General features: G+C 37.8%; 2 protein-coding genes and 1 pseudogene across 3 annotated transcripts; 1 reads left to right on the forward strand and 2 right to left on the reverse strand.

Moving 5' to 3' along the window:
* LOC106179190 (ferric reductase 1) lies at positions 1–3,932 on the forward strand. 2 transcript variants are annotated; one of them, XR_015333922.1, is made up of 5 exons: positions 1–343; positions 2,245–2,473; positions 2,844–2,910; positions 3,254–3,380; positions 3,417–3,932. XR_015333922.1 is itself a non-coding variant. In XM_013562725.2 (4 exons), exons 1-4 carry the CDS (start codon positions 121–123, stop codon positions 3,266–3,268), a joined length of 534 nt encoding a protein of 177 aa, XP_013418179.2. In that variant the 5' UTR covers positions 1–120; the 3' UTR covers positions 3,269–3,932. The 2 variants fall into 2 exon arrangements, 1 of the variants encoding a protein (XP_013418179.2); XM_013562725.2 differs by having other exon boundaries at positions 3,254–3,932.
* A 4,025-nt stretch (positions 3,933–7,957) lies between these two features.
* LOC106179194 (uncharacterized) lies at positions 7,958–26,029 on the reverse strand. Its single transcript, XM_013562727.2, has 10 exons — positions 25,700–26,029; positions 24,629–24,802; positions 22,946–23,215; positions 22,419–22,675; positions 21,615–22,249; positions 16,437–16,795; positions 11,860–12,033; positions 9,958–10,227; positions 9,436–9,692; positions 7,958–9,260 (listed from the first exon to the last, which is right to left on the reverse strand). The coding sequence occupies exons 1-10, from the start codon at positions 25,987–25,989 to the stop codon at positions 8,617–8,619; spliced, it is 3,330 nt and encodes a 1,109-aa protein (XP_013418181.2). The 5' UTR covers positions 25,990–26,029; the 3' UTR covers positions 7,958–8,616.
* A 690-nt stretch (positions 26,030–26,719) lies between these two features.
* Positions 26,720–26,843, reverse strand: LOC112042390 (U4 spliceosomal RNA; annotated as a pseudogene).
* Between the last annotated feature and the right edge of the window lie 813 nt (positions 26,844–27,656).

The raw sequence follows: 27,656 nt of genomic DNA on the forward strand, positions 1-27,656 counted from the left end.
TCATTTCAGTCAGCTCAGTGCGCTGTAACCCCAACGTAAGGTTAACAGTGGTCGTCCTCTTTTGTCAATACCTCATAGTTTTCAGTTTATTAACCTTCTGAAAATAAGATAACCTCCACCATGCTTCTGGTCATTGCCACGTCTGTTCTTCCATGTCTTCTACTGCTGTGTGGTGGTGTGGCGTCCTACCCGTCAGGGGCGTACATACCGTCCGGCGCGTGCGACTCCATGCTACCCAGCCCAAACGCGGACTCAGGCCACGGAGCAGCGCAGCAGACCGGGTCCAACCCCTTTTCTTTGGTCCTAGGAGCGTCCAAGTACACCCCCGGCCAGCCGTATAACGGTGAGTAGTTACCTTCCACAGGGACCACAGAGAAATCTGTACACTTGATAGTCACGGGTATCTGACTGTTTACATTAGCTGTGCACATTTTTATTCTATGCCCAGCAATGATTTTGACACTTGAAGAGCGTCAATACCCTTTGGAGCTCTGGTAGAAAATAGTAGGCTAAGTACTAGAACTCTCAGTGAAATGCATTTTCAACAACCTCTTTGTATTTCAAACGAATTCAAATAACCTCTTCTCCTATAAACCCAAATTCTCAGCCTCGTCTGAAAAAGACGAGACTTGTCAGTTTGCAATAGTGAAACGATTCTATTACGGCTCTGTAAGCCGTCATATTTGGGACGATGCAGTGCGATTTCTATGAGCAGTGTGGTGTTATGGGAAACCCCATCGTGCCTTCACTATTTAAATCTTTCGGGCTTAAAGGGGTAGAGTAGTATCGAAAATTCAGGAAGTGAAACTAGTTGTGACCCGAGCATTAAAGATGAATGAAAAACTTATACAGAGCAGCCAGGATCTCTTTCGTAATTTTTTTTGTCATATTTTCAGTGATTTTTCGGTAGGTAGGCCTATATACTTTAAATATCGAAGTGTTGGAGGGAAATTCCAGTATTTTCTAGGTAGTTGTTTTGTTTCTCGCATTTTTACAGGACAGTAGATTTTTGATCTTCGTACGCGTTCTATGTTTGTTTGGAATCGTTGGTAGGTTACAAAATGACGTAAGATCAAAATGTTGGTCCTCTTCATTTCAGATTAAATTCCAAAATAAGGTAACTGTTGTCTAGCATTTCACCTATATCATGCTTCTTAGAAATCAGACGCAATATTATATATAAGCAGAGTGATTTATTTTATGCAAAATCGATCACATTTTTGTCTGAAAGTGACCTTTTCACACGGAAATTATCCCTGTAGGATATTTCTAAGCAAAAAGGAGCAGAACGGAAAAGATAAAATTGTATGACATCCCTAATTTTTAGAAGTTGATGAATTCATCTCTGAGAAAAAAATTCCACATAACAATAACAACATCATAAATATTGGTATTATAATAATTAGCTAGCTTTACCCGTTTTTGTTTACCTACGTGGGAAGAAACAACGTGTAACTTGCTTACAAACGCATTTTAATGTAAATATTATGTTTTCATTTAACTGTTCATTTCACTTATTTCAATGTCGCATACCGAGTGTGTCTGCGTCTCCACTGGAAGGAAAAAGAAAGTTATAAGCATTGGCACTTTCTAGAATAAACACAATTAAAAAAGCATCAAACGGCGGGGATCATCAGGACTCCATGACATGACACATTTTTATGCAAATAATTCAACCACAAAATTGTTGACTCACCTTGTGCTTTTAAACAGGTTCTTATGCCCGGACATGAACATGTAGTTCTAGATTAAAATTTATTATTGTCATTATCACAATATATATTTCTTGTTTAGCTCATTTAGTGCATTAACAGAAGGGTCTTTCCACAAAAACTTAATTTTTATGCAGTGGCCCAGACACAACTTTCATGTCCAGTAGCAATAGGCCTACTGTGTTGACCGGCAACCCCCTCCCTGCACCTATGCTATCGAAATTACGTGCCTAAGACCTACACCAGTCTTAGACGATCCTTGTCTGAACACAGCGCTTAGTATGCGCACCTTTTTTTTTTTTTTTTTGCTTCGTAATGATGACGGTGTAGATTGGAAGCTGCACAGCTTTTTAATTCAAATCAAAGCGTAATTTGCTTGTTGAAAAGATAAATGCGTGAATTCCACGGCACAGTTAATTGGTCCCGTTTCGTCTGCACACTGAAGTGCCACGATTTTTTAAATAAAGAAGCAATGAATAAAGATAATAGCGACCACAGGTCAATTTCTTACCTTTCCGTTTCCAACTTTCAGTTTCTCTAATTGGACCTAGTCACTATGAGGGGTTCATGATACAAGCCCGGTCTAACACCACAGGGAGCAGAGTTGGGACGTGGCAGACATCTACTCTGACGGTTCTGAATGAAAACTGCAGCGGTGCAGAAGGCAAAGCGCTGGTTCACAAGGCGACACTAGAGGGTACAGGGAACATGACTTTCACGTGGACAGCGCCGCCTGCAGGCACCGGATACGTTAAATTTTAGTAAGCACACGTAGGGATTATAAATCTCATTTTTTGCAAAAAAAAAATATATATATATAATAATAATAATAAATAAATAAATAATAATTATTATTATAATGATCGAAATTACCCTTGATTGCGTTGACGGCACGTCCTGTAAATCGGCAATGCCGTGCTCATCCGTCTAATTATTTAAAGAGAAAAACACATTTCTCGAAGAGTTTGTTTTTAAATCTCAGCTAGGTGCATCATTTTTTAATATAAATGGCATTTCTGTCAACTCATATTAGACAAAGGAAAATATAAAGAACAGTTTTGAGTGTTTGATGCGGATGATAGGATTAAAAACAGACAGACAGACATCATAACATCCTTTGATTATTTTCAGTGCAACAGTGGTGCAAGAGAAGGAGGTGTTCTGGGCGAAGTTCCCAGGGCCGATGTTGGTGGGAGAGGTAGGCCTATGTAGACGATTCTCTTCTAAGAGAGGGATTGAGAGGAGGGAGAGAGACAATGTGGAAGAGAGAGAGAGAGAGAGAGAGATAGAGAGAGAGAGAAAGAGATGGGGCGGGGAGAAATAAAGAGATAGAGATACGGTTGGAAAAGAGAGAGAGAGAGAGGGGGCGAAAGAGAGAGAGATGGGGGTGGAGGGAGAGATAGAGAGAGACGTGGGGGTTAAGTGTATGCATAAGCCGAATTCTTATCCTTGCCGTGTTTACTATATTTTAAATCTTCTCTAGTTATGTATTTTCATCTTTTAGTTTTCTAACCAACTAATCAACATTTTTATTTTTCTAGGATCCATGTCCGTAACTTGCCACAGTAGCTCAGGGGACCGCTGGCGTCAAGCGATCACAGGAGCATATACATATGAATTATTTTTCCATTAATTCAATAGCTTTAAAAAATAAATAATAATAATAATAATAATAATAATAATAATAATAATAATAATAATAAAAAATACCAAACTATTTGCCCACATTAATATCCTAGCCATTTAACTATTGCTCTGCGACTCAAGCCCGCCCCCCCCCCCCCTCACCGCTGTCACAGAAGGGAATAAAGATACTAAATGCCACATCCCCCCGGATTTAAAAAAACTTTGAATGACTTTGAATGGTAGAAAAGATAAGTCGCTTGAAGACGTAGCCCAAGACTAACCCTGTTTTAATTAAAACATGCCCCCCAAACAAGCGTTTATGATAAAAATGGTGTTAAAATTTGGGATTATTCTACATTTTACACGTACATATCTCTATCATTAGTTATTTGATCACTTATCAAAGAAAGTGTGTGAAGAGAAATCATGTGAGATATAGCATTTTGGTTTGCTTAGGCCTTTGTGTTCAAGTACAGTAATTTCAACTAAAAGTCCTGGAGACTGGGATCGAATCTACCATTAAACAAACACACGCCACATGTATGTTGTACAATGTAGCAATAAGAACAATAATAATGATAATACACGAAACAAGTATTTTATTTGCGTTTTCAATTGCTGGTTTTGATAAAAATGTGGGTTTCTTATGATCTGTTTAAACACTGGCGTGCTTTCGTGGCTAGGAGTCCTACTCATTGGACACTGTTGACAGTCACTTTGTATGTGTTTTCCGCATCATTTGAAACCTCTGAGGTAAGCCTGCAGCTGGTTTCAATATAATTTGATTTTTGTTTTATCTGATTAAATGCCTTTGTCATCGTTTGCCAATATAATCGCCCATGTGCAAATCTATGTATCGAAGCATTGTGCAATTGCAACTAATTATTTTCTTAAAACAAAGCAAGTTCAAGTCATATTACAGTAAATAGTCTCACAACTTATGATACTTTTAAACAAAAAAAGAAAAACATCAAATCTTCCTTTAAGATAATTTACGCCACAGTAAACGGGACACTTTCGCTCTAAAGAATTTCTATGGTGTTTTTTATTTGGTCGACAGAAATGTACTTTTAATGACGACTGCGCATTAACATTAACATTACGTAAAAACATAAACGCTCTTGCGTGACGGAAGTTCACCCTAACTAACGACTGCGCCAAAGGATTCAGTATAATCCTATGTGGAAGAAGAGGGTGCAATGAGGGGAGGGGGGGTCAGTGATGGAGAATTGGGTGTGGTGGAATAAAAGTCATTTATTACAGGCGTCAGGTGTCCTTTTCAACTTCTGTGAAATGACTTTGATCAAAGCACTAAATGCTTTTGAAGAAATAGCCATAATCTAAACGTGCGCCGCGCACTTTAGTTGGCAAACCCTTTGGAGTAGACGAACAATTTCCGAATGAGATCAATGAAAAGAGAAAGCTTTTGATGCCCCGTTTGAGAGCAGCAAAAATGGGTTGGAAAGAAGGCTGTTTTGGTTGTGGATAAATTATTCATTGACGATCGTGAGTTTATCCCCCCGACATGCATCAGAGCACGGCACGTGGAACAAGTACTACTCAGCAGGATGTGATTCATGCCACGGGTCAACAACGCGCTCGCAGCCTGTCAGACCGTACCGAGAGAGGAAGACGAGGGAGACCTCGCTAGACGAATTTGCAGTACACCCGTCACATGGAACATTGATAGCGCTAACAACTTGAAATGGCAGAAATTATCAGCGTAAACTGTCAAGGTATGGGGAGTTTTGAGAAGAGAAAAGACGTCTTTCAATATTTACGAAATTTGAAATGTAATATCCTCTGTTTACAGGATACACATTTTATTATGAAAAAAAAGCTCAGATAAGGAATGAATGGGGTTACGAAGCCTATTTCAGTTCTTATATTTCAAACGCCCGAGGCGTAGCAATTCTATTACAAAATAACATAAATTTTAAATTGCTACAGGAATTCAAGGACGAATCCGGGAATATACTTATTCTTACATTTGATCTTGATGATAAAATAGTAAAAGTTGCAAATATCTATGGTCCTAACACTGATAACCCCGCATTCTTTGATCGATGAAATAGACAGTGAATTCCAAATAATCTGTGGAGATTTTAACCTGCTTCTGAATCCAGATACTGATTACTATAATTATTCACGGATAAATAACCCAAAGGCAAGATTAAGTGTTTTAAATATGATAAAAGAAAACGGCTGTGTAGACCCACATGGAGAACTATATGGCAATGTGTCTAATTTCACTTGGCGAAAAAGAAATCCAGTTAAACAACCCAGGCTGGATTTTTTTCTCACCTCAGATAATTTAGTTCCAAATTTGGTCTCAGTTAGCACCCTACTTAGTGATAGATCAGATCACTCACCAATTAAACTTCAAGTAAAATTTGACAGTTTAAGCAAGGAAGAGGACTTTGGAAATTTATTAATTCCCTTCTATGACATGACCTATGTCGAAAAAATTAATGAAGCCATACGAGATTTTAAAAATGAATATTGCATTCCTATATATAATCTTGAAAATATTGACAACATTCCTGACCAGGAATTGCAGTTTATGGTGAATTATCAGATGTTTCTAGAACTTTTGCTTTTACGTTTAAGAGGAACGACTATTTCGTATGCATGTTTTAAAAGAAAAAATTACAAGAGGTAGAAAAAGGGCTTATGAAAGAAATAGAACAATTAACAGAAGATTATGAAAATTCTGATGCCCGTCTTCAACTAGAATTTGAAAGGAAAAAACAACAGTTAGTTGAGATGAGAAGTGCAAGGTTAAAAGGTAGCATTATTAGATCGCGCGAGAAATGGTTAACTGATGGAGAAAAACCCAAAAAATATTTTTTCAGACTTGAAAAAAGAAGATTTACAGAAAAAATTATTCCCCGACTTCAGGTTGGTGAAAATGAATATATTACTAAACAGAATGAAATCTTAAAAGAAACAAAAAAGTTTTACGAAAAATTGTACTCAGAAAATACACAGTATGCTGATATTGACTGGCAAACAAATTAAAAAGATTTTAATGTACCAAAACTGACTACAGATGAGAGGGAAAGCCTAGAAGGCCCAATAACTAACGTTGAAGCCAAAATATTCCTCACTAAAATGAAAAATGATTTAAAGTCCAGGTTCGGACGGATTTACTGTGCAATTCTTAAAGTTTTTTTTTTTTTTTTTTTTTGGACGAAAGTAGGGACCTCTGTCATACGATCTTTAAATTATGGTCTTACACATGGGCAGCTCTCTGTCACCCAAAGGGAGGGAATCATAACATGCATCCTGAAGGAGGATAGACCAAAACAATTTCTAAAAAAATTGGCGCCCTATTACACTATTGAATACCGTTTACAAGATTGCCTCAGGTGTCGTACCAAGTAGAATAAAAACGATATTGGATAAATTGATAAGTAAAGAACAGACTGGTTTCTTAAATATAAAAGGGAGATACATAGGGGAAAATACTCGTTTAATCTACGATCTCATGCAATATACTGAGGAAAACCATATACCTGGAATATTACTTCTAATAGATTTTGAGAAAGCATTCGATAGTATATTTTGGAACTTTCTAAATCAAGTTCTTATCTTTTTTAATTTCGGTCTAGACATAATAAATTACATTAAAACTTTTTATAAAAATATTACTTCAAGAGTAAATCAAGGAGGTCATTTATCCGAAATGTTTTAACCACAGCGTGGCCTGAAACAAGGTGATCCGATATCACCATATTTATTTTTGATATGTTCTGAAATTCTTTCAGTAAGCAGAAAGAATAACCCTCAAATTAAAGGAATACAAATTGGGGAAAATGAATACAAGATATTGCAATATGCAGATGACACGTCCATAATCTTAGATGCTTCTGAACAGTCCCTTAACGCCTCCCTACAGGATCTAAGATGGTTTGAAAAAATTTCGGGTTTAAAAATGAATTATGACAAAACTCAGGTTATTTGGATAGGGAGTAAAAAAAAATTCAAAAGAGAAACTGTGCAATAATTGGACACTAATATGGGGTGCAACGTCTTTTAAATTATTAGGTATTAAATTCTATGTTGAACTAGATACTATATGTGAAAAGAATTATCGGGAAAAAATTGAAAATACTGAAAGATTACTAATTATGGGAAAGACGAATTTTGACCCCCTAGGCAGAATTACAGTAATTAAAAGTCTCATGATATCGAAATTTAACCATCTTTTTATTTCACTGCCTAACTCATCTAACCAAATAATTAAGGAGCTAAAAAAGTTAATCTTTGGATTTCTTTGGAAAGGTAAGCCGGATAAAGTAAAAAGGGAAATATTATGTAAAAAAAAAAAAAAAAAAAAAAAAAAAAAGATGGAAAACTAAATATGATAAATGTAGAAGCTTCAATAATGGCATTAAAGGAGGTAGAAACTATATACCATATACTTTGGGATTGGGATATTGTACAAAATTTCTTACGCCAAGTAGAAGCATGGTTAATTTCCTGTAATATATATTTAAATTTCAGTAATATACCGTTTATTCTAATTGACATTAATGAACGCAATGTATCCAATATAATCATGACTATACACATTAAATTTTTCATATACAAAACAAAATGTCAGAAAGACGCACTGTCACTCAAAAAAACTTCAACTTTATTTAGAAAATATATACAAAATCTATAAGAAAAAATACACTGTATCTCAAGATGTAGAAAAATTCAATGTTATATGGCAGAAATGCACAGTACACTTTTTTCATTCGTTTAATACGGAGTAAGGTAACATCTATACCGGTATCTGGTCTATAATTCAATCATGCTATTAGTCTCTAGTTCAATGTTTAATCATTTACTAAGACTTTGTAAGTACTGAAAAAAATATTGCCACCCTAAGATTTCTGTTCAACCTATAAGAAATACGGTGTGAACATTTCGGAAATAAGTCACAATAATTGTACTAGAAAAACATAACCTGCCACATTCTACAAAAGCACTAATATTTTAGAAGTCACCAGGGGCAGACACGTTTTTCCCCATCATAGTTTTTTTTTAAGATAGTGCTTTCAGTTAAGTATAATATGAACTTAATCAAACAGCAGACATATATCTCAAATGCAGGTAAAAAATTACAATTTCGTAAAGGACATGACAACGGCTGCTTTCTCAAATTGTCGTTGTTTTCATGACCATTGCTATGCCTTATATACAAATCAAAATAAAAGGAAATTTGATATAATTGTCTTATAACAGGGTATTTCAAGAAGTCATTTAGCCACACAAAGGGTACTAGTTATTTCAATAAGAACAATAAAATAAGTACATCGAGGACGGGAAATACCGAATTCATTCGCGACGCAATCGAAGTGGGACGCACAGCCTCTCTAACAAATGTGGGTGGGTCCCTCTGTTCCAATGACTCGAACGTTACAGCGTCTATGTCACCAGACTCTGCGTAGAGACTTTTGAATAATACTCCATTTAGTCTGAGAACAAACGCAGGACCAATTCCTTCGCCGTAGAACTCGTCTCCTCCAACGGGGTACAGCTTCCAGCGACCAAATGGACCGTAGAACATGCGGAGAAAGTTCTCCTCGTCCTTGTGAATGATTTCGATTTCGTCATACAGCGGCTCCTTAAATTTTCCTGTGTAACTCCTAAGAAGTCTATCCGCAGTCCCTGGCGTTCCTTTGGTAGGTTTTGTCGAGTTTGGAGGGTCCGCAAAAGGCTCAGGGAAGGAGCAAACTGAGGAGCTATTCAACCACGGACGTTCTCCAAGGAAAAGGTCCAAAATAAGCATCCCCAGCGCCTGCTTCTTTAGCCATGAACTAGGCATCGTGTTGAAGGTGTAATATATGCCAAGCCCTTTGGATGGAATGAGAACCAAATTTGAAGAGAATCCCCATGATAATCCAGTGTGAGTAACCATGGGATAACCTGAAATATTGATTAAAAGTTGGTTTTCTGAGAACGGTTGGCGCTTTCTTTCTCTCTCTCTCTCTCTCTTTTTTTTTTTTTTAAACTAAAACTCACAATTTGCTCGTGGAGGCGATTGCTTTCTTTTAAAATCAAAACATCTTTTGTGATTGACAACCATGCATACAATTATTACCTCGGTAACTGCCAATCCTCCACCCGAATCCATAGTGGGAAACATTGAACGTGACTGGGATGATAGGAGTGGAAAGATATTTGTCCAGTGAAGACGGGCAAGCAATATTCGGTCTGTACGTCTCCTCTAACGCATTCACCGACACAACCTGCGACTGATCATGAGCTTTGCCCGAGTTGAGGTGAAACAGCAGCCACTTTGCCATATCCACGGAGTTGCTCAAAATGGAACCAGAGGGAGAATTGCGGGCCCAGGATCTAATAATGAACGGATTAACATTATCGCAATAAGAACTTTCAACCAGATTAAATAAGATGTTGTCGAATTGTCAATTTGAAAAGGTGATGACAAAAAGTAGATCTGAATAAAAAGAAAAACAAGATCAAACTATTTGACGTTGAAACGGAAATTCCGAACACAAGCTATCGAAAACTATCAATAATAATAATAATAATGATAATAATAATAATAATGATAATAATAATAATTATTATTATTATTATTATCTGATATCAAACTCACTTTAAAAACTCTAAAGAGCCTATCCTCAATCCTCCGGGCCGTTCATCATCGTAATAGTGGGGAGATGCAATTGACAGTCCGTCTAACTTGGCGGTGGATATAAAAGTGGTGGTATCCATTCCCAGTGGAGAGAGAATGGTAGCTCTCACCGCCTCTTCCCAGCTCAGGCCAGTAAGTTGCTCCGTGATGAGACCGGCTAGCCCGTACATTTGATTGTTGTAAAAGTACTCCGCACGCAGCGGGGCTGAACTGTTGAAATACTTAAGCTTCCTGAAAAAAAAAAAGCGGCCGCACTGTTAGTTCGCTATGGTCAGCTGCTATGACATAGGAAATAATGGGCCTATTGTCTGACAGTCACGACTGAAGGAGGAGAAAGCGGGACAAAATGTAGGCCTACTTTTCGCTTCAGTTGCCCCCTTAACCTACCAACAATCATGGTAGAAAATTGGGAAAGAGAACCCCCAATCCAACTGTAGATATACAGGATTACTAAAAACGTAAGCAGCTAGTGATACCATGATACACTAGTGTAAAGATCTCTGTCCTTTATTGTTACAAATTGAAAATCACAGTCATAGAACTCTATCGTTTCAATATCAAACATCTTCTTTACGTCATGGCATCAACGATAGGATAATTTTAGCAGAAACTATTACGGAGAATACGTTGCCGTTGATTAATTAATTTGTTTATTTATTCATTTATTTATTTATTTACGGTGCAATTGACTAGTACCTGACATTGCATGGTTCGCCATTACACGAAGGCAAAGATCGTTCAAAGAATTGGACTTCCCTAAGTAGCAATCTGATAGCTTCTATTATGTCTGTTATTTGCAACATTAATAAATAGCATTTAGTGACATTTCAGCTTAGGGACAGAGAAAGACAAAACATCCCAAAAGTCTAAACTTTTACGCACATGTTTTGGATTTGACAGATAAATCTTCAGTGTTAAATAACTAAATTTCATTGCATTTACACTAGTACATAGTGTCATATAACATATAGCCTTCCAAAAAAGGGACTGTGCTGCACTCATTACCAACAAGTGTACTGGCAGTTGAGTAGGTAGAGCCAATTGGGCTCTGCCAAAAATGTTTTGTATTTTTCTTACAAGTAGTCGTACTATATAACGATTTAACATAATTCATATTTATTTATATTTGCATTCCTATTGTACATTTTCATCTACCCATGTAGATGCATACGATACAATGAATAAAGTATATAAAGTATATAACAGCTGACGTTATAATTAATAGATTGTGATTTTGGGGAGAAGATCGCTAAAAAGTTTCTCAAGGTTTCTGCGCACCCACGAACACCATTTAAACGCCAATGTAACGACACCATTGAGTACTTCAGAACCTTAGCAGCAATTTTATTTAAAAGCCTGACTTCGCAATATATCGTTATAAAGGCAAATTAATCCCTTTTTCATTGAAACATTGTAACAGGGGCCCATAATTCCTTGACATAAACTTTGAAACCGGTTTCGGGGCAACCTCAATTTGACGGCAAGGGGTTAAAGCCCATAATCCTATTGTCACCTATGCCATTTTCGTGATAAGATCTTGTTTAGGGATGTAGTTATGTCCCATGCCTATTGTTATCTCACCTCAAAATAGAAAGCTGTTTAAATGACGATAAACGCTCATGGGTGCAAATGCTTATATTATATTATATTATATTATATTATATTATATTATATTATATTATATTATATTATATATGCTTAGCAACGGGAAATATATATGCCTATATTTTATATTTTCGCGGGGACTTTTTTAATTGTTTTCAATCAGAAAAATGGTAGTTATCAGGCATTATTGAACAATTATATGCAGAGTAACCTCATTTTCTGTGTTTTGACGATCATTATACAGTCCCCAAGACTTACTCCCCAATGGTCTCCAGTGAGAAGTTGTTTTGGAGCCGTATTCTGTTGTAGTCGTTGAGACCCGTCCTGTGGCTTAGAATATCTCTGGCAGTCACTCGGGCCGTGAGTTCCTCTCGTATAAACGTGAGATTTTTCAGTTCATCGAAAGATGTCAGTGGAGCATCTAAATCATACCTAAAATTTGAAACAAAAGGAATTTAGTTGCTTGTGTATACAGGTTATGTACTAGTCCTAGATGATTCATTGTCACGTCTGAAAAATAGGCTTACAACAGTCACACAAATCCATAGTGATCTGGAATTCTGCTTTTTTACAGCCAACGTTTAAATGTTCTATAGATAACATAGGCCTATTTACAGCCAGAATGGCGTGTGATGAATATTGAAGGGGGGGGGGGGGTATAAAGAGCCCCTCCCTTTTTTGCTGGGAAAAGGTCCACTCATGAAGGTTTCACGGTAAAAGGTCCACTTTTTCAGAAAAAGAACCCCCTTTTGAAATTTCTGGCTATGGGCCTATATTGATATGAGTGCAGACATGTAACTCTTGTTGGAGGCATGCAGGAGATTAATGGCAGTTAGTGGACTACACGCTAACCGACACGAGACTTTTACAGAGAGCATGATGCCAATAACCTTGCGCGCGTTATACGTCACAGGTCTTGCGTAACTACCCACGTGCTACGATTTTTCCCTTGGGGGGGGGGGGGGGGGGGGGGGGGGCAGCAAGCGGACATTTTGTACAGGAGCAATGCAAAGACGGGTGAAAACGATACGTTGTTTTTAACCAAAGACGATGTCCCCGGGGCGAAACTGCCAACACCAAAAGTAAAGGAGCATAAGCTACTCTTACAACCGGTCGTGCGTGCTTCTACGAGCGGTTTGCGTGCAAAAAATTGGCCAAGTAGTAAGATACACGCACGTGGAGCGTACTATTTTTGGTGGACGCAAACACGACGCAAAGCACGCAGCCCGAAAACTGGCCGGCCAGTTTTTCGCTACGACCTGTCTGCGACAAATAGAACGCCTGGATCACGCTCGTAGCACGCAAGACAAAAGTACTGAGTAAGTGCGCTAGGCGTGCGTGTAACGCAGGAAAAGCATGCAGAAATTACGGGGTATTTTACCACGAAGACGTACTTACCACGCAAGAGACTCGTAAGTTTAACTTGCTTTCAATGTACGTGTTCACAAAAAGGGGGGTGAGCGCACTTCTTCCGTGCGTTTATCTTACTTCCAAAGTGCGTGGCGAGGACTACTACCATACCTGTGAAGTGCGTCACACTAACACGACGCACGTGCCCAGCACGATAAAAGTGCAGGCGATCCCGAGCAACCACTGCCAGCATTGCGTCACGATCTTCGGCCTCCTCTAGCATTAGCAGCTGTAGAAGTCGATGGCGCATCCTTCTTGGAAGTGCCTTTTTGGAAGCCAAAACAGTGAATGATGAAGAGACTCGGTGCTCCCTTTTATATTATTTTGATTATCCGTGCGTTCCACTTCCGTGCTTATTACGTTTCTCTTACGTTTCTCTTACTTCGTAAGTACGGTTTCTGAAAACGTACGCTTCACTTGCAATACACGTATGATTATCTCACTCACTGTGTGCGACACGAGTACAGATCGTACGTGCTCCTTACTTCTTCCTACTTCCAAAAAAAGGCGTACAGACCACTTGCGGGCCCCACGTTTAGAGCACGACACACCTACTCATAAAGTACTTACTACTTCGTCCGCTGCGATTTAATTTTCATCCTGCGACAACGCTACGTCTGACGAGAACTCCGAGGACGCACGATCTCTAAGCACGCACGACGGGTTGTAAGAGAGGCTATACCAACGTTGTTTTGAAACGATGTGGTTAGCCTGTCAGTGGCAAGTTGGGGAGAAAAGAGCAGCACTGATAGCAAGGTACTGTGTACACGTGAACCGGCAAAGTTAATGATAATTTCATGTTGCAAAAGCATAATTAAATCAGTTAGTTATTATCCAAACGATATTATTTGAATAGCAGATACATAGATCAAACTAACAACAATAAAATATTTTGATGACATTGAAAATCAAAGCCTGCGGTGCACGATAGGTTGAGGAGGACATTGCCACAGCAAGTAATGCATGGATTTTGTTACATAACACCATATGCTTGTGTCGTCGTTAACTCTGTTGTATTATTACTGATCAAATTAATACCTGATATTATTTCTCAGGCTTCCAAGTACAAATCAACTTATTTTTGTGACTATTGACCTCCATGTCCCATCATGTGTGCAGGTTGTTTATCATTATTATCATTATTATTATTTGTTCAAGCACATTTTGATAAAGTGGCTATGCTTTAACATGAAAAATTCAAAACTTATGCTGAAGTTTAAAAGATTAAATCATCAGTAGTATTTACAATTAAAGCTATTTGATTATGTAGATTTGATTTTCAGTTATCTTGATTATGATATGAGGTTTCTGCCTTTTTCTCTTGCCCTCATTCAATATATAACAAGCAAATTGATAGTGCTTTATTACAATTTTTGCTTTATACTTTCAGATGTAAAAACTGTGTAGCAGTTGGTAAAGCTGTAGAGATTGATGTGAGCATAGATCAGGGGAAATGGTATTAGAGAAACTAGGAGGACAAGACATAGATAATGTACTAGTAGATCCATCATCACAGCAAGGGTACATGTAGATGGTGTGATCTTGTCCCTGAAGCTGTGCCACAAGTTTTCAACTGGTTGAGTCCTTACTAAGACAAGCTGCTGCGGTGTGAATCGCAATATGTACATTCAGGTTATACGTGGCAGATTTATGACAAAAGAGACCTTCACAATATACTTCAAAGGAGTTTTTCTGGCGTCTGTGCCTCATCAAAAGTACACAGTTACAGTGACTAGAACATTGTCTGCAAATAGTGAGGCAGTGAAGGCTGCAAGGTGCCATTGTTTTTCAGTATTAAGAATGACAGTATCTGTTTTTTTATTTATTTTTTTTATTATTCATTTTTAATGGGAGGGAGACTCACTTTGTTCTTTCTATGCCCATTCAGTTACAGTAAGGGTTGGTGGCAATATATGGTAAATCTGTCATGCCTGTATGTAGAATTTCTCTTGCTCAAATTTCTACATTTATTGAGTGCATTATGAAGTTTCCTGACTGATTAATGAGGTTACTTGTAGAAATATCTTGCCTACACACATTTTGTGATATTTTTACTACTTTATACATATAATTATTAACATTTCATCAGTGGTGTGTGAAAGGTACTTGGTATTTGCATTTTAGAACTGTAGATCTGTGTACCAGCAGGGTTATATTGCAGTAATATCTGTTTATGTTTCTAAAAATAAGCTTCATGTTTGATAATTAATTGGTTTGAAATAAATAAATAAATAACCCAAACAAAATCAATTCATTTTATATTTCACATAATCTGTTTTTATTATTTCTTCTAAGCATTTAATCATAACATCTCCCATCATTATAGTGTTATTGTGTAATAACATTGAAAGGTTCCAAAATTTTATTAACAGGTTGATGCTAACGTATTACAAATAAATATAAGCATCAAAGCATATTTCCTTCCTCAAATATATCACACGTACCACTGGCATAATACCGGTAGAGATACAGGTAAAGATGACAGCCTTGATAACTGGGTTCACAGCTCTGTTAGTGCAGCACGGTTAATTAGTGTCAGATTGTTATCCGATAAAGTTTGCTACTAGTACCTGGGAACAAAAGGTCTGGCACTTGCCAATCAAGTTGATAAAATCACAAACCCTGTAGAAAATAGAGCATACCTGCCCAACATTGATTTGTTCAGATTCTTGACTAAGGGGTGCGTTACTGGTGACAAGGGCCAAGACTTGAACTTAGGGGGTTTGGTATGTCACTGGACATTCCTCTCGATTTCTGCCCAAATCTAATAAAGCCTGAGTTGATTGCCGTAAATATCAAATTTGTGAACAGAATGAGGAATAATGACAGTAATGATAAAATGCTTGAAAGTACCTGTCACCTTCGCCACAGTAACTATATGGGCTGTGCCCCCCCCCCCCCCCCCCACACACAACCACAGGCGACACCTTGCGGAGCAAGCGCGCGTAATCCAGGGTGCAACTGAAAATAACCTTGTCGCGCGACCCGTGTATGGATTTGATGACCTTCGGTGTGGGTTTTTCTACTTTCTGGCCATCTTTTACTTCTGTGAAAATCACTATGGAAACTAAGTTTTGAAGGGGTGCATGTTCTTAATTTGGATAAATAGTATAAAATATGGAAATCTTCATCAGTATTTTGAATTTTTTAACCCTTAGTCATGTTAAATATCTAACGTACCTTAACCTATTAATAATATAGCTTTTAAAACAGAAGTTAATTCGTTGACGAAAATAAATTCACTGGAATTCAGAACAATTATAAATTAAAGTGAAAGTCATTTTAGCAGGTTCACAACAGTGGATACCGATGCTGCTCAGTCCCTCGAGATCTCCCTCTCCCCCCTGCCCCCTCCCTCACCACCTTCTCTCTCTCTCTCTCTCTCTCTCTCTCTCTCTCACACACACACACACACACTGACTTACCCTTTATCTTCCATTACCTTTACCAAAGTTGTGGCAGCAAACGCTTTTGTTAGGGAAGCGATATTAAACAGCGTGTTATTGGACACGGGTTGATTGCTTTCTCTGTCCATCACTCCATAACTTTTTGCTATGACACTTTGCCCGCCTTGTACGACGGCGAGTGTTAGTGCAGGGGCGTTGAAACAAGCCATAGATGCGTTGATCAGATCGTCGATCCTCTCCTCCATTCTGGTCGCTAAGCCATAGCATATGCACGATAAAACAAGACTGAGTAAGATGATGATATGCATAGCGGTTGTATGTTCTTTTGGATCTGCCCTGATGAGTGTGGACCAGACGTGCAGACTGAGTAAGATAAAGCGTCAATAAGGGTTACCGGAGGAGATCAGCATTGGTCTGAATTGTGCCGGAAGTGACGTGTAGTGGTGTAAGACGTAAAGCTGAGATGTTATTTTTAGCTGGAGGTGAATGGGAATGAAGACGTGGGCTTGGAGAAAAAAGTAGTTATTCTAACAACAAGGTAAGATAACATTTTATCTTTATGCATTTGGGACAGAGAATACTTGTAGAAACAATAGGCACATGATATGAAAACGTGTCACGGAACTTGAAAGTGTAAAATTGTGCTAAATTTGCAGTCAATTTGTTTTGAAATACATGCTGCATCGACCGCCAGCGCGACAAAGAACGTAAAGGGAAAAGAATTCCCGGAAGGCTATAAATCTTTGTCATGTGGAATTTTGGAATTTATATAATCTGATATGTCCATATCTAAGTATGGGGGTATGGTATGGGCTGCAATTATAACGATGTTTTATGGTCTCTGAAGGACCATGTGAAAACCAGGAAGTAGTTCGTAAGTGACAACTGAGTCGTACAGATCCACAACTGCAAATATGAGGAAATTGATTGCCAGTCTCTATTGCTAGTGATTTTTAGCTCAGTTAACAGGTTGTCAGAATGTCACCTTTGTCTTGGCATTTGTCACTGATTAGTGCCTACCCCGATGTAAAAGGTGTAAAAGTGTGATCATATGTGTGGAATTTCATGTCAGATGAACATATAAAGATCTAAAAATTCGTCACAATATCAAAAAAGATAACTGTACTTCTTTGCACAGCAGTCGTAGATCGGTACGAATCAGTTGTTAGTTACGAACTACTTCCTGGTTTTCACAAGGTCCTTCAAGAACTCTAATATATCATTATAATTGCAACACATACCATAAAACACCCAAAAATACTTAGATATGGACATATCAGATTATATAAATGTCAAAATTCTACATGACAGACAACGATTTATAGCCTCCCTGGAATTCCTTTCCCTTTACGCTCTTTGTCTCGCTGGCGGTCGATGCAGCATTATTTCAAAACAAGTTGTCTGCAAATTAAGCACTATTTTGCACCTTCAAGTTCCCTGTAACGATTTCATACCATGTGCCTATTTTTTCTACAAGTATTCTCTGCCCAAAATGAGTAAAGAAGAAATGTTATCTTACCATGTTGTCAGAAAAACTGCTTTTTTCTCCAAGCCCACGTCTTCTCTCCCGTTCACCTCCAGCTAAAAATGACCACTCAGCTTCGCGTCTTACAACACTTGACGTCACATTTCCGGCACAATTCTGACCAATGCTGATCTCCTCCGGTACCCCTTATATAAGGTTGTAAAGGTCGTGCTTCGGTCAGGCGGCACAGCCTGAAAGTTGTTTACCAAACAGCCCTTAGCAAAATGATAAATTGCGGCAATAATGCTGCAAAGTAAAATATCGCAGCAACGACTTTGCAAGGTTTTGAAAGAAAAATTTTACTCCTGCTAATTTGCAGCCATATTGCAGCCATATTGCTGATATTTTGATAAGGGAGAGATCGCGAACGAGCTGGGGTGCCTTCTCCTATTTTCTTTCGGTGTTTGCATTTTTTATCTGTAGATGGCCATGTAGTTACATATTTCAGGCAGTTAATGATAACAATTTAAGTAGGTTTAATGTTAATACCCCCAATGCCTACAACCTATGCTATAAATAGAGGTCCTGTTAAGTTGAAAAATACGGAAAATTTAGTACGCATGCCTTTCATCATATAAATGAATATTTTTACAGTATATTTTAGTTGCATGTTGGGACACATTGTTATCTGCTAAATATGCATGAATATCTTCCATCATTGTTCCACAGTACATAAAAACAGAATTAATTATAGTTTAATTACCATATCCGACATGTAGGCCTACAATAGCCTATTGTTTACCTTTCAGCCTTTTTGTGTTATGTTGACAACCACCTGTAATCTCAAACACGATTCTTTACTTCAGAATACTCATAACTGTTCCATGATAATATTAAAAACAATAATCTGATGGTCATTTCAATTTCAATAAACAACTCCTGTTTGGGCCTGACATTATTTAAGTCATCCTATCCGGGATTTTCCGGTAAAAAACTAATTTCTTCAAAATTCTTTTCTCCTACTCACAAACCATTTCTCAAACCGCCCCTTCATAAAATTCGTTGTTTTATATCAATGCTAAGTGCACAATTTAATTAATTCTAAATGATTGTCCATTCACCATGAAAGTTATCGACATTTGGGTACATGTAGGCCCTACTTTATTTGAAGTGTTTTATCATTTTTAAGGACTGAATTAATTTAGGTCACATAGGGCAGGTAAGGAGCTTTGCAGGAGAGTGCACCTTTGGGAGATTTTTCATTTGAAGCGAAGCACATGGCACACGATTTTGATGACTGACTCACCTCCCTCAAATAGTGCAGACCTTTAAAACTATAAATCCCCTCAAATAAAGTAGGACCATACCTGACGTCGTTAGTTCCTTCGGAAATATACAAGAAGGCATGGCGTTTTTAATGACTAGCTTTTGTTATTAAGTCTCTACTTAAAAGAATAAAATAACTCTCCTTTATAATCCTATCTAGAAATCATGAAAACTCTTCACCTGCGACCCTGTCCCTACTGCAATGTATGGATATTGGACCATGTATCTTAATTCATGGGCCCAAACATCAATTCAATTAGAAATCGTTTAATAGGTTTCTATATTTGCCAAAGAATACAAGTTTCTCGTCAAGTTAGTCGTGAAAGAAATGTGATAAGAATCCCAAAGAAAATATACACACAATCTATATTTTCCATCAAAGACACTTTTAACTACTTATAACTTTAACTGGCGTCCACAGTTTTGTCCATTACAATCCAAAACGAGGTCCATGGTTGGAGGGTTTTTAACTCTCGTTACTCAGATCACACAGTAAATTTGTACAAAGACCAAGCAATAATAATATATATTTTTCTAAAAAAATCATTTTATAATAATAATCATAATAGATGGTTCTGAACAGTCCCTTAACGCCTCCCTACAGGATCTAAGATGGTATGAAAAAATTTCGGATTTAAGAATAAATTATGACAAAACTCAGGTTATTTGGATAGGGAGTAAAAAAATTCAAATGAGAAACTGTGCAATAATTGGACACTTATATGGGATGCAACGTCTTTTAAATTATTAGGTTTTAAATTCCATGTTGAACTAGATACTATATGTGAAAAGAATTATCGGTAAAAAATTGAAAGTACTGAACAATTACTTAAACTATGGGAAAGACGAATTTTGACCCCCTAGGCAGAATTACAGTAATTAAAAGTCTCATGATATCGAAATTTAACCTTTTTTTCATTTCACTGCCTAACTCATCTAACCAAATAATTAAGGAGCTAAAAAAGTTAACCTTTGGATTTCTTTGGAAAGGTAAGCCGGATAAAGTAAAAAGGGAAATATTATGTAAAAAAAAAAAAAAAAAAAAAAAAAAAAAAAAAAAAAAAAAAAAAAAAAAAAGATGGAAAACTAAATATGATAAATGTAGAAGCTTCAATAATGGCATTAAAGGAGGTAGAAACTATATACCATATACTTTGGGATTGTGATATTGTACAAAATTTCTTACGCCAAATAGAAGCATGGTTAATTTCTTGTGATATATATTTAAATTTCAGCAATATACCGTTTATTCTAATTGACATTAATGAACGTAATGTATCCAATATAATTATGACTATACACATTAAATTTTTCACATACAAAACAAAATGTCAGAAAGACGCACTGTCACTCACAAAACTTCAACTTTATTTAGAAAATATTTACAAAATCTATAAGCAAAAGTACATACACTGTATCTCAAGATGTAGAAAAATTCAATGTTATATGGCAGAAATGGATAGGTATATATGGATTTGTGTAGTTGCATGTATACAAGTTATTGACTGTAATTTTTTTATATGTTAAAACCTTGTGGACTTTGCTATTGTAATGAGTATTGTGTGCTTGTAAAGTTTATTATGTACTTGCTTTTTTTTCTATTGCAAAAAATTTTTAAAATAATAATAATAATCTAAACTTGTATTTCTTTGGCCACGTCTTCAACTTGCTCTTGAACTGAGTACTTTCGACATAGGAAATACTCAGGAAAAAACGAAAACATGTTCCAAAAAAAATATGCAGAAATATTAACTTTACAAAACTGGAAACCTCGTTTTACATGTTTTAAAGCAGCGGTATTCAGAGTAACAAAAGAATTTTTATCCACACCATTACTTCTTTTTAAAGAAATATGCACGTTTAAGCACATTACACTTTTTTCATTCGTTACGGAGTAAGGTAACATCTATATCTGGTCTATAATTCAATCATGCTAGAAGTCTCTAGTTCAATGTTTAATCATTTACTAAGACTTTGTTACTGTACTGAAAAAAATATTGCCACCCTCTGATTTATGTTCAACCTATAAGAAATACGATGTGAACATTTCGGAAATAAGTCACAATAATTGTACTAGAAAAACATAACCTGCGACATTCTACGAAAGCACTAATGGTTTAGAAGTCACCAGGGGCAGACACGTTTTTCCCCATCATAGATTTTTTTAAGATAGTGCTTTCAGTTAAGAATGATATGGAACTAAATCAAACAGCAGACATATATCTCAAATACAGGTAAAAAATTGCAATTTCTTTAAGGACATGGCAACGGCTGCTTTCTCAAATTGTCGTTGTTTTCATGACCATTGCTATGCCTTATATACAAATCAAAATAAAAGGAAATTTGATATAATTGTCTTATAACAGGGTATTTCAAGAATTCACAAAGGGTACTAGTTATTTCAATAAGAACAATAAAATAAGTACATCGAGGACGGGAAATACCGAATTCATTCGCGACGCAATCGAAGTGGGACGCACCGCCTCTCTAACAAATATGGGTGGGTCCCTCCGTTCCAATGACTCGAACGTTACAGCGTCTATGTCACCAGACTCTGCGTAGAGACTTTTGAATAATACTCCATTTAGTCTGAGAACAAACGCAGGACCAATTCCTTCGCCGTAGAACTCGTCTCCTCCAACGGGGTACAGCTTCCAGCGACCAAATGGACCGTAGAACATGCGGAGAAAGTTCTCCTCGTCCTTGTGAATGACTTCGATTTCGTCATACAGCGGCTCCTTAAATTTTCCTGTGTAACTCCTAAGAGGTCTATCCGAAGTCCCTGGCGTTGCTTTGGTAGGTTTTGTCGAGTTTGGAGGGTCCGCAAAAGGTGCAGGGAAGGAGCAAACTGAGGAGCTATTCAACCACGGACGTTCTCCAAGGAAAAGGTCCAAAATAAGCATCCCCAGCGCCTGCTTCTTTAGCCGTGAACTAGGCATCGTGTTGAAGGTGTAATATATGCCAAGCCCTTTGGATGGAATGAGAACCAAATTTGAAGAGAATCCCCATGATAATCCAGTGTGAGTTACCATGGGATAACCTGAAATGTTGAGTAAAAGTTGGTTTTCTGAGAACGGTTGGCGCTTTCTCTCTCTCTCTCTCTCTTTATTTTTTTAAAACTAAAACTCACAATTTGCTCGTGTAGGCGATTGCTTTCTTTTAAAATCAAAACATCTTTTGTGATTGACAACCATGCATACAATTATTACCTCGGTAACTGCCAATCCTCCACCCGAATCCATAGTGGGAAATATTGAACGTGACTGGGATGATAGGAGTGGACAGATATTTGTCCAGTGAAGACGGGCACGCAATATTCGGTCTGTACGTCTCCTCTAACGCATTCACCGGCATAACCTGCGACTGATCATGAGCTTTGCCCGAGTTTAGGTGAAACAGCAGCCACTTTGCCATATCCACGGAGTTGCTCAAAATGGAACCAGAGGGAGAATTGCGGGCCCAGGATCTAATAATGAACGGATTAACATTATCGCAATAAGAACTTTCAACCAGATTAAATAAGATGTTGTCGAACGTGTGTACGACCACATCCCCATTAAATGAATTGTCAATTTGAAAAGGTGATAACAAAATGTTAAGAACTGAATAAAAAGAAAAACAAGATCAAACTATTTGATGTTGAAACGGAAATTCCGCACACACGCTATCAATAATAATAATAATAATAATTATTATTATTATTATTATTATTATTATTATCTGATACTAAACCCACTTTAAAAACTCCAAAGAGCCTATCCTTAATCCTCCGGGCCGTTCATCATCGTAATAGTGGGGAGATGCAATTGACAGTCCATCTAACTTGGCGGTGGATATGAAAGTGGTGGTCTCCATTCCCAGTGGAGAGAGAATGGTGGCTCTCACCGCCTCTTCCCAGCTCAGGCCAGTAAGTCGCTCCGTGATGAGACCGGCTAGCCCGTACATTTGATTGTTGTATAAGTACTTCGCACGCAGCGGGGCTGAACTTTTGAAATACTTAAGCTTCCTGAAAAAAAAAAAAAAAAAAAAACAGCCGTATTGTAATATCACTATGGTCAGCTTCATTATGGGACCATTCCCACAGATATTTGGATCGATCTATGTCCCTGGGGAGTCTCACAAAATTGACCTATCAACGATCATGTTAGAAAATTGGGAAAGAGAGCATCCGATCCAACTGTGGACAGGATTACTAAAACGTAAGCAGCTAGAGATACCATGATACACTAGTGTAAGGATCTCTGTCCTTTATTGTTACAAATTGAAAATCACAGTCACAGAACTCTATCGTTTCAACATCAAACATATTTACGTCATGGCATCAACGATAGGATAATTTTAGCAGAAGATTTCCCCAAGATGCTATCTGACAGCTTCTATTGTGTCTGCTATTTGCAACAAAAATAAATGGCATTTAGTGACATTTCAGCTTAGGAACAGGGAAAGACAAAACATCCCAAAAGTCTAAACTTTTACGCACATATTTTGGATAAAAGATAAATCTTCAGTGTTAAGTGACTTTGGCGGAGTTCACATGAAAAATCTATTTTCTAAAAATTTAAAAATCTATTTGCGGTACATTGTGATCACGGTCTGTGCCCTGAATACCCCGCGGCGTAATTACTGGCAGCGCCGAGAATTAATTACAGCTTTGGAAGTAACTGGCTCTCGCTGCCCGTAATTACGCCGTGGGGTATTCAGGGCACAGACTGTGATCACAAGAAACCGCAAATAGATTTTTAGATTTTTAGAAAATAGATTTTTCATGTGAACGCAGCCTTAATTTCATTGCATTTACACCAGTGTCGTATAACAGCTGACGTTATAATTAATATATTGTGATTTTGGGGAGAAGATCGCAAAAACTGGTTTCTCAAATCTCTTTTACCTGCGCACCTACGAACACCATTTAAACGCCAATGTAACGACACCATTGAGTACTTCAGAACCTTAGCAGCAATTTTATTTAAAAGCCTGACTTCACAATATATCGTTAAAAAGGCAACATAATCCCTTTCCATTGAACCATTGTGGGGTCCATAATTCCTTGACATAAACATTGAAAACGGTTTCGGAGCAACCTCAATTTGACGGCACAGGGTTAAAGCCCATAATCCTATTGTCACCTATGCCATTTTCGTGATAAGATCTGGTTTAGGGATGTAGTTACGTCCCATGCCTGTTGTCATCTCACCTCAAAACAGAAAGCTGTTTAAATGACGATAAACGCTCATGGGTGCAAATGCTTATATGCTTAGCAACTGGAAATATAAATGTCTATATTTTATAATTTCGCGGGGACTTTTTTAATTGCTTTCAATCAGAAAAATGGTAGATATAATTCATTACTGAACAATTATATGCAGAATAACCTCATTTTCTGTGTTTTGACGATCATTATACAGTCCCCAAGACTTACTCCCCAATGGTCTCCAGTGAGAAGTTGTTTTGGAGACGTATTCTGTTGTAGCCGTTGAGACCCGTCCTGTGGCTTAGAATATCTCTGACAGTCACTCGGGCCGTGAGATCCTCTCGTATAAACGTCAGATTTTTCAGTTCATCGAAAGATGTCAGCGGAGCATCTAAATCATACCTAAAATTTGAAACAAAAGGAATTTAGTTGCTTGAGTATACAGGTTACGTACTAGTTTTAAGATGATTCATTGTCACGTCTGAAATGTAGGCTTACAATAGTCACCAAAATCCATAGTGATCTGGAATTCTGCTTTTTTTACAGCCAACGTTCAAATGTTCTTTAGATAACATAGGCCTATTTACAGCCTGAATGTCGTGTGATGAATATTGAAGGGGGGGTATAAAGACCCTTTTTTTGCTGGGAAAAGGCCCACTCTGGGTAAAATTTTATCTACATGTAGGTACATGAAGGTTTCATGGTAAAAGGTCCACTTTTTCAGAAAAAGAACCCCCTTTTGAAATTGCTGGCTATGGGCCTATGTTGATATGAGTGCAGACATGTAACTCTTGTTGGAGGCGTGCAGGAGATTAATGGCAGTTAGTGGACTACACGCTAACAGACACGAGACTTTTAAAGAGAGCATGATGCTATTGTGTATGTATTTGATGACATTCGGTGTGGGTTTTCTACTTTCTGGCCATCTTTTACTTCTGTGGAAATCACTATGGAAACTTAGTTTTGAAGGGGTGCATGTTCTTAATTTGGATAAATAGTATAAAATATGGAAATCTTCATCAGTATTTTGGATTTTGTTAACCCTCAGTCATGTTAAATATCTAACGTACCTAATTAACTTTATTAATAATATAGCTTTTAAAACAGAAGTTAATTCGTTGATGAAAATAAATTCACTGGAATTCAGAACAATTATAAATTAAAGTGAAAGTCATTTTAGCAGGTTCACAACAGTGGATACCGAGATCTCCCTCTCCCCTCCCCCCCCCCGCCCCCTCCCTCACCACCCTCTCTCTCACACACACACACACACACACACACACACACACACAGACTTACCCTTTATCTTCCATTACCTTTACCAAAGTTGTGGCAGCAAACGCTTTTGTTAAGGAGGCGATATTAAACAGCGTGCTATTTGACACGGGTTGATTGCTTTCTCTGTCCATCACTCCATAACTTTTTGCTATGACACTTTGCCCGCCTTGTACGACGGCGAGTGTTAGTGCAGGGGCGTTGAAACAAGCCATCGTTGCGTTGATCAGATCGTCGATCCTCTCCTCCATTCTGGTCGCTAAGCCATAGCATATGCACGATAAAACAAGACTGAGTAAGATGATGATATGCATAGCACTTGTACATGTACGTTCTTTTGGATCTGCCCTGATGAGAGTGGACTAGACGCAGGGGCGGATACAGAGCTATTTTCTGACAGTCTTCCAAGTTATCTTTGTTGATCCATCCTCCATTTTGACCGTCTTCCGACAGATAAAAAATTAGATACCCGTCAAGGTAAACTTGAAAATCTGACCGTCTTCTGGAAGACCCAGAAGACGGCCTAAATCCGCCCCTGAGACGTGCAGACTGAGTAAGATAAAGCGTCGATGCAAAGGTCATGCTGCGGTCAGGCGGTGCAGCCTGAAAGTTGCTTACCAAACAAACCTTGGCAAAATGAAAGGTTTGCAGCAACGACTTTGCAAGAGTTGAAAAGTAAAAAAATAATTCTGCTAATTTGCTGCAAATTCACTGCAAATTTGCAGCAGACCTGATATTTTGCTTAGGGAAGAGATCGCGAACGAGCTGGGTTGACTTCTACTATGTTCATTTGCTTTTCGTGTTTGCATTCTCTATCCGTAGATAGCCATGTAGTTACATATTTCAAGCAGTTAATGATAACAATTTAAGTAGGTTTAATGATAATGCCTTCAATGCCTATGCTATAAATAGCTAGAAATCCTGTCAAGTTGAGAAATACAGATAATTCTGAATGCATTCCTCGCAATGAACTAGACCTTTAGCTGGCTGCCAATCTTCGACAACTGTAAGCCAATCAGGACAATCAGCGTGCTGTATCTTTTCTAAGTGCCTCAAGTCCTGTCATTAGACATAGCTGTTATTCTGTTATTGGGTATAATTTTTCAACTAGCAAAAAACACGCCTCGGATAAATCTCATTGGCTATGGTACCGCCGCTGCGCGAAAGAAATGGGCTCAAAAACCTAGTTGCCTGTTAAGGTAGTGGTTTTCACGAACGCGAGGTTTTTGGGAAAAATGCCATAGAAGGTTTTTCTCTGGATCTTGAAACTCGACCCGATCTTAGTAAAAATGATGAAAAGGGTCACTTTGAAGATTCTGCAAAAGACAGTATATTTCCTGAACATTTATCAAGCGCGCATGCTGATCTATTTCCCAAAAACGTATCGTGATCCGTATATGAATTTCATCATATAAATAAAGATTTTTATATTTTAGTTGCATTGTTGGAACACATTATAATCTGTTAATTATGCATGAATATCTTCCATCATTGTTCCACAGTAGGCCTACATAAAAACAGAATTAATTATAGTTTAATTACCATATCCGACATGTAGGCCTACAATAGCCTATTGTTTACCTTTCAGCCTTTTTGTGTTATATGTTGACAACCACCTGTAATCTCAAACACGGTTCTTTACTTTAGAATACTCATAACTGCAGAATATCCCTTTGTATTAGAATTTTATTGTCAGTGACAACTGTTTAATCTGCTGTATATGCTGAGCCAGGGGCGGATCCAGGATTATTTGAAGGGGGGGATCCGCGGATGCGAAGCCGACCCTTTTCCTCCCCCCCCCTCCCCCCTTGGCGTGGGGTTCGAAAATTTTTGGTATTTTAGAGGGTGAACAATGCCATTTGGTGCGGTGTAGAACTATGATTCAGCTAGTCAAAATTCTAATTTCAAGAGGGGACCAGAAATTGAAAGGGGGAGGGGTGGTCAGGACCCCCTTGACCCCCCCCCTTTAAATCCGCCGCTG

This window comes from Lingula anatina, chromosome 4 (assembly GCF_051362555.1).
Source record: "Lingula anatina isolate TDL-2025a chromosome 4, LinAna3.0, whole genome shotgun sequence".
NCBI lineage: Eukaryota > Metazoa > Brachiopoda > Lingulata > Lingulida > Lingulidae > Lingula > Lingula anatina.

Excerpts from the sequence above, each read along its gene's own strand:
- LOC106179190 (XM_013562725.2), top strand. The coding sequence starts at position 121 with ATGCTTCTGGTCATTGCCACGTCTGTTCTTCCATGTCTTCTACTGCTG. Across the intron at positions 344-2,244 it reads CCCCGGCCAGCCGTATAACG|TTTCTCTAATTGGACCTAGT; the intron begins GTGAGTAGTTAC and ends TCCAACTTTCAG. Across the intron at positions 2,474-2,843 it reads ACCGGATACGTTAAATTTTA|TGCAACAGTGGTGCAAGAGA; the intron begins GTAAGCACACGT and ends GATTATTTTCAG.
- LOC106179194 (XM_013562727.2), bottom strand. The coding sequence starts at position 25,989 with ATGCATATCATCATCTTACTCAGTCTTGTTTTATCGTGCATATGCTAT. Across the intron at positions 24,803-25,699 it reads AAGGTAATGGAAGATAAAGG|GTATGATTTAGATGCTCCGC; the intron begins GTAAGTCTGTGT and ends TTCAAATTTTAG. Across the intron at positions 10,228-11,859 it reads TCACTGGAGACCATTGGGGA|GAAGCTTAAGTATTTCAACA; the intron begins GTAAGTCTTGGG and ends TTTTTTTTTCAG.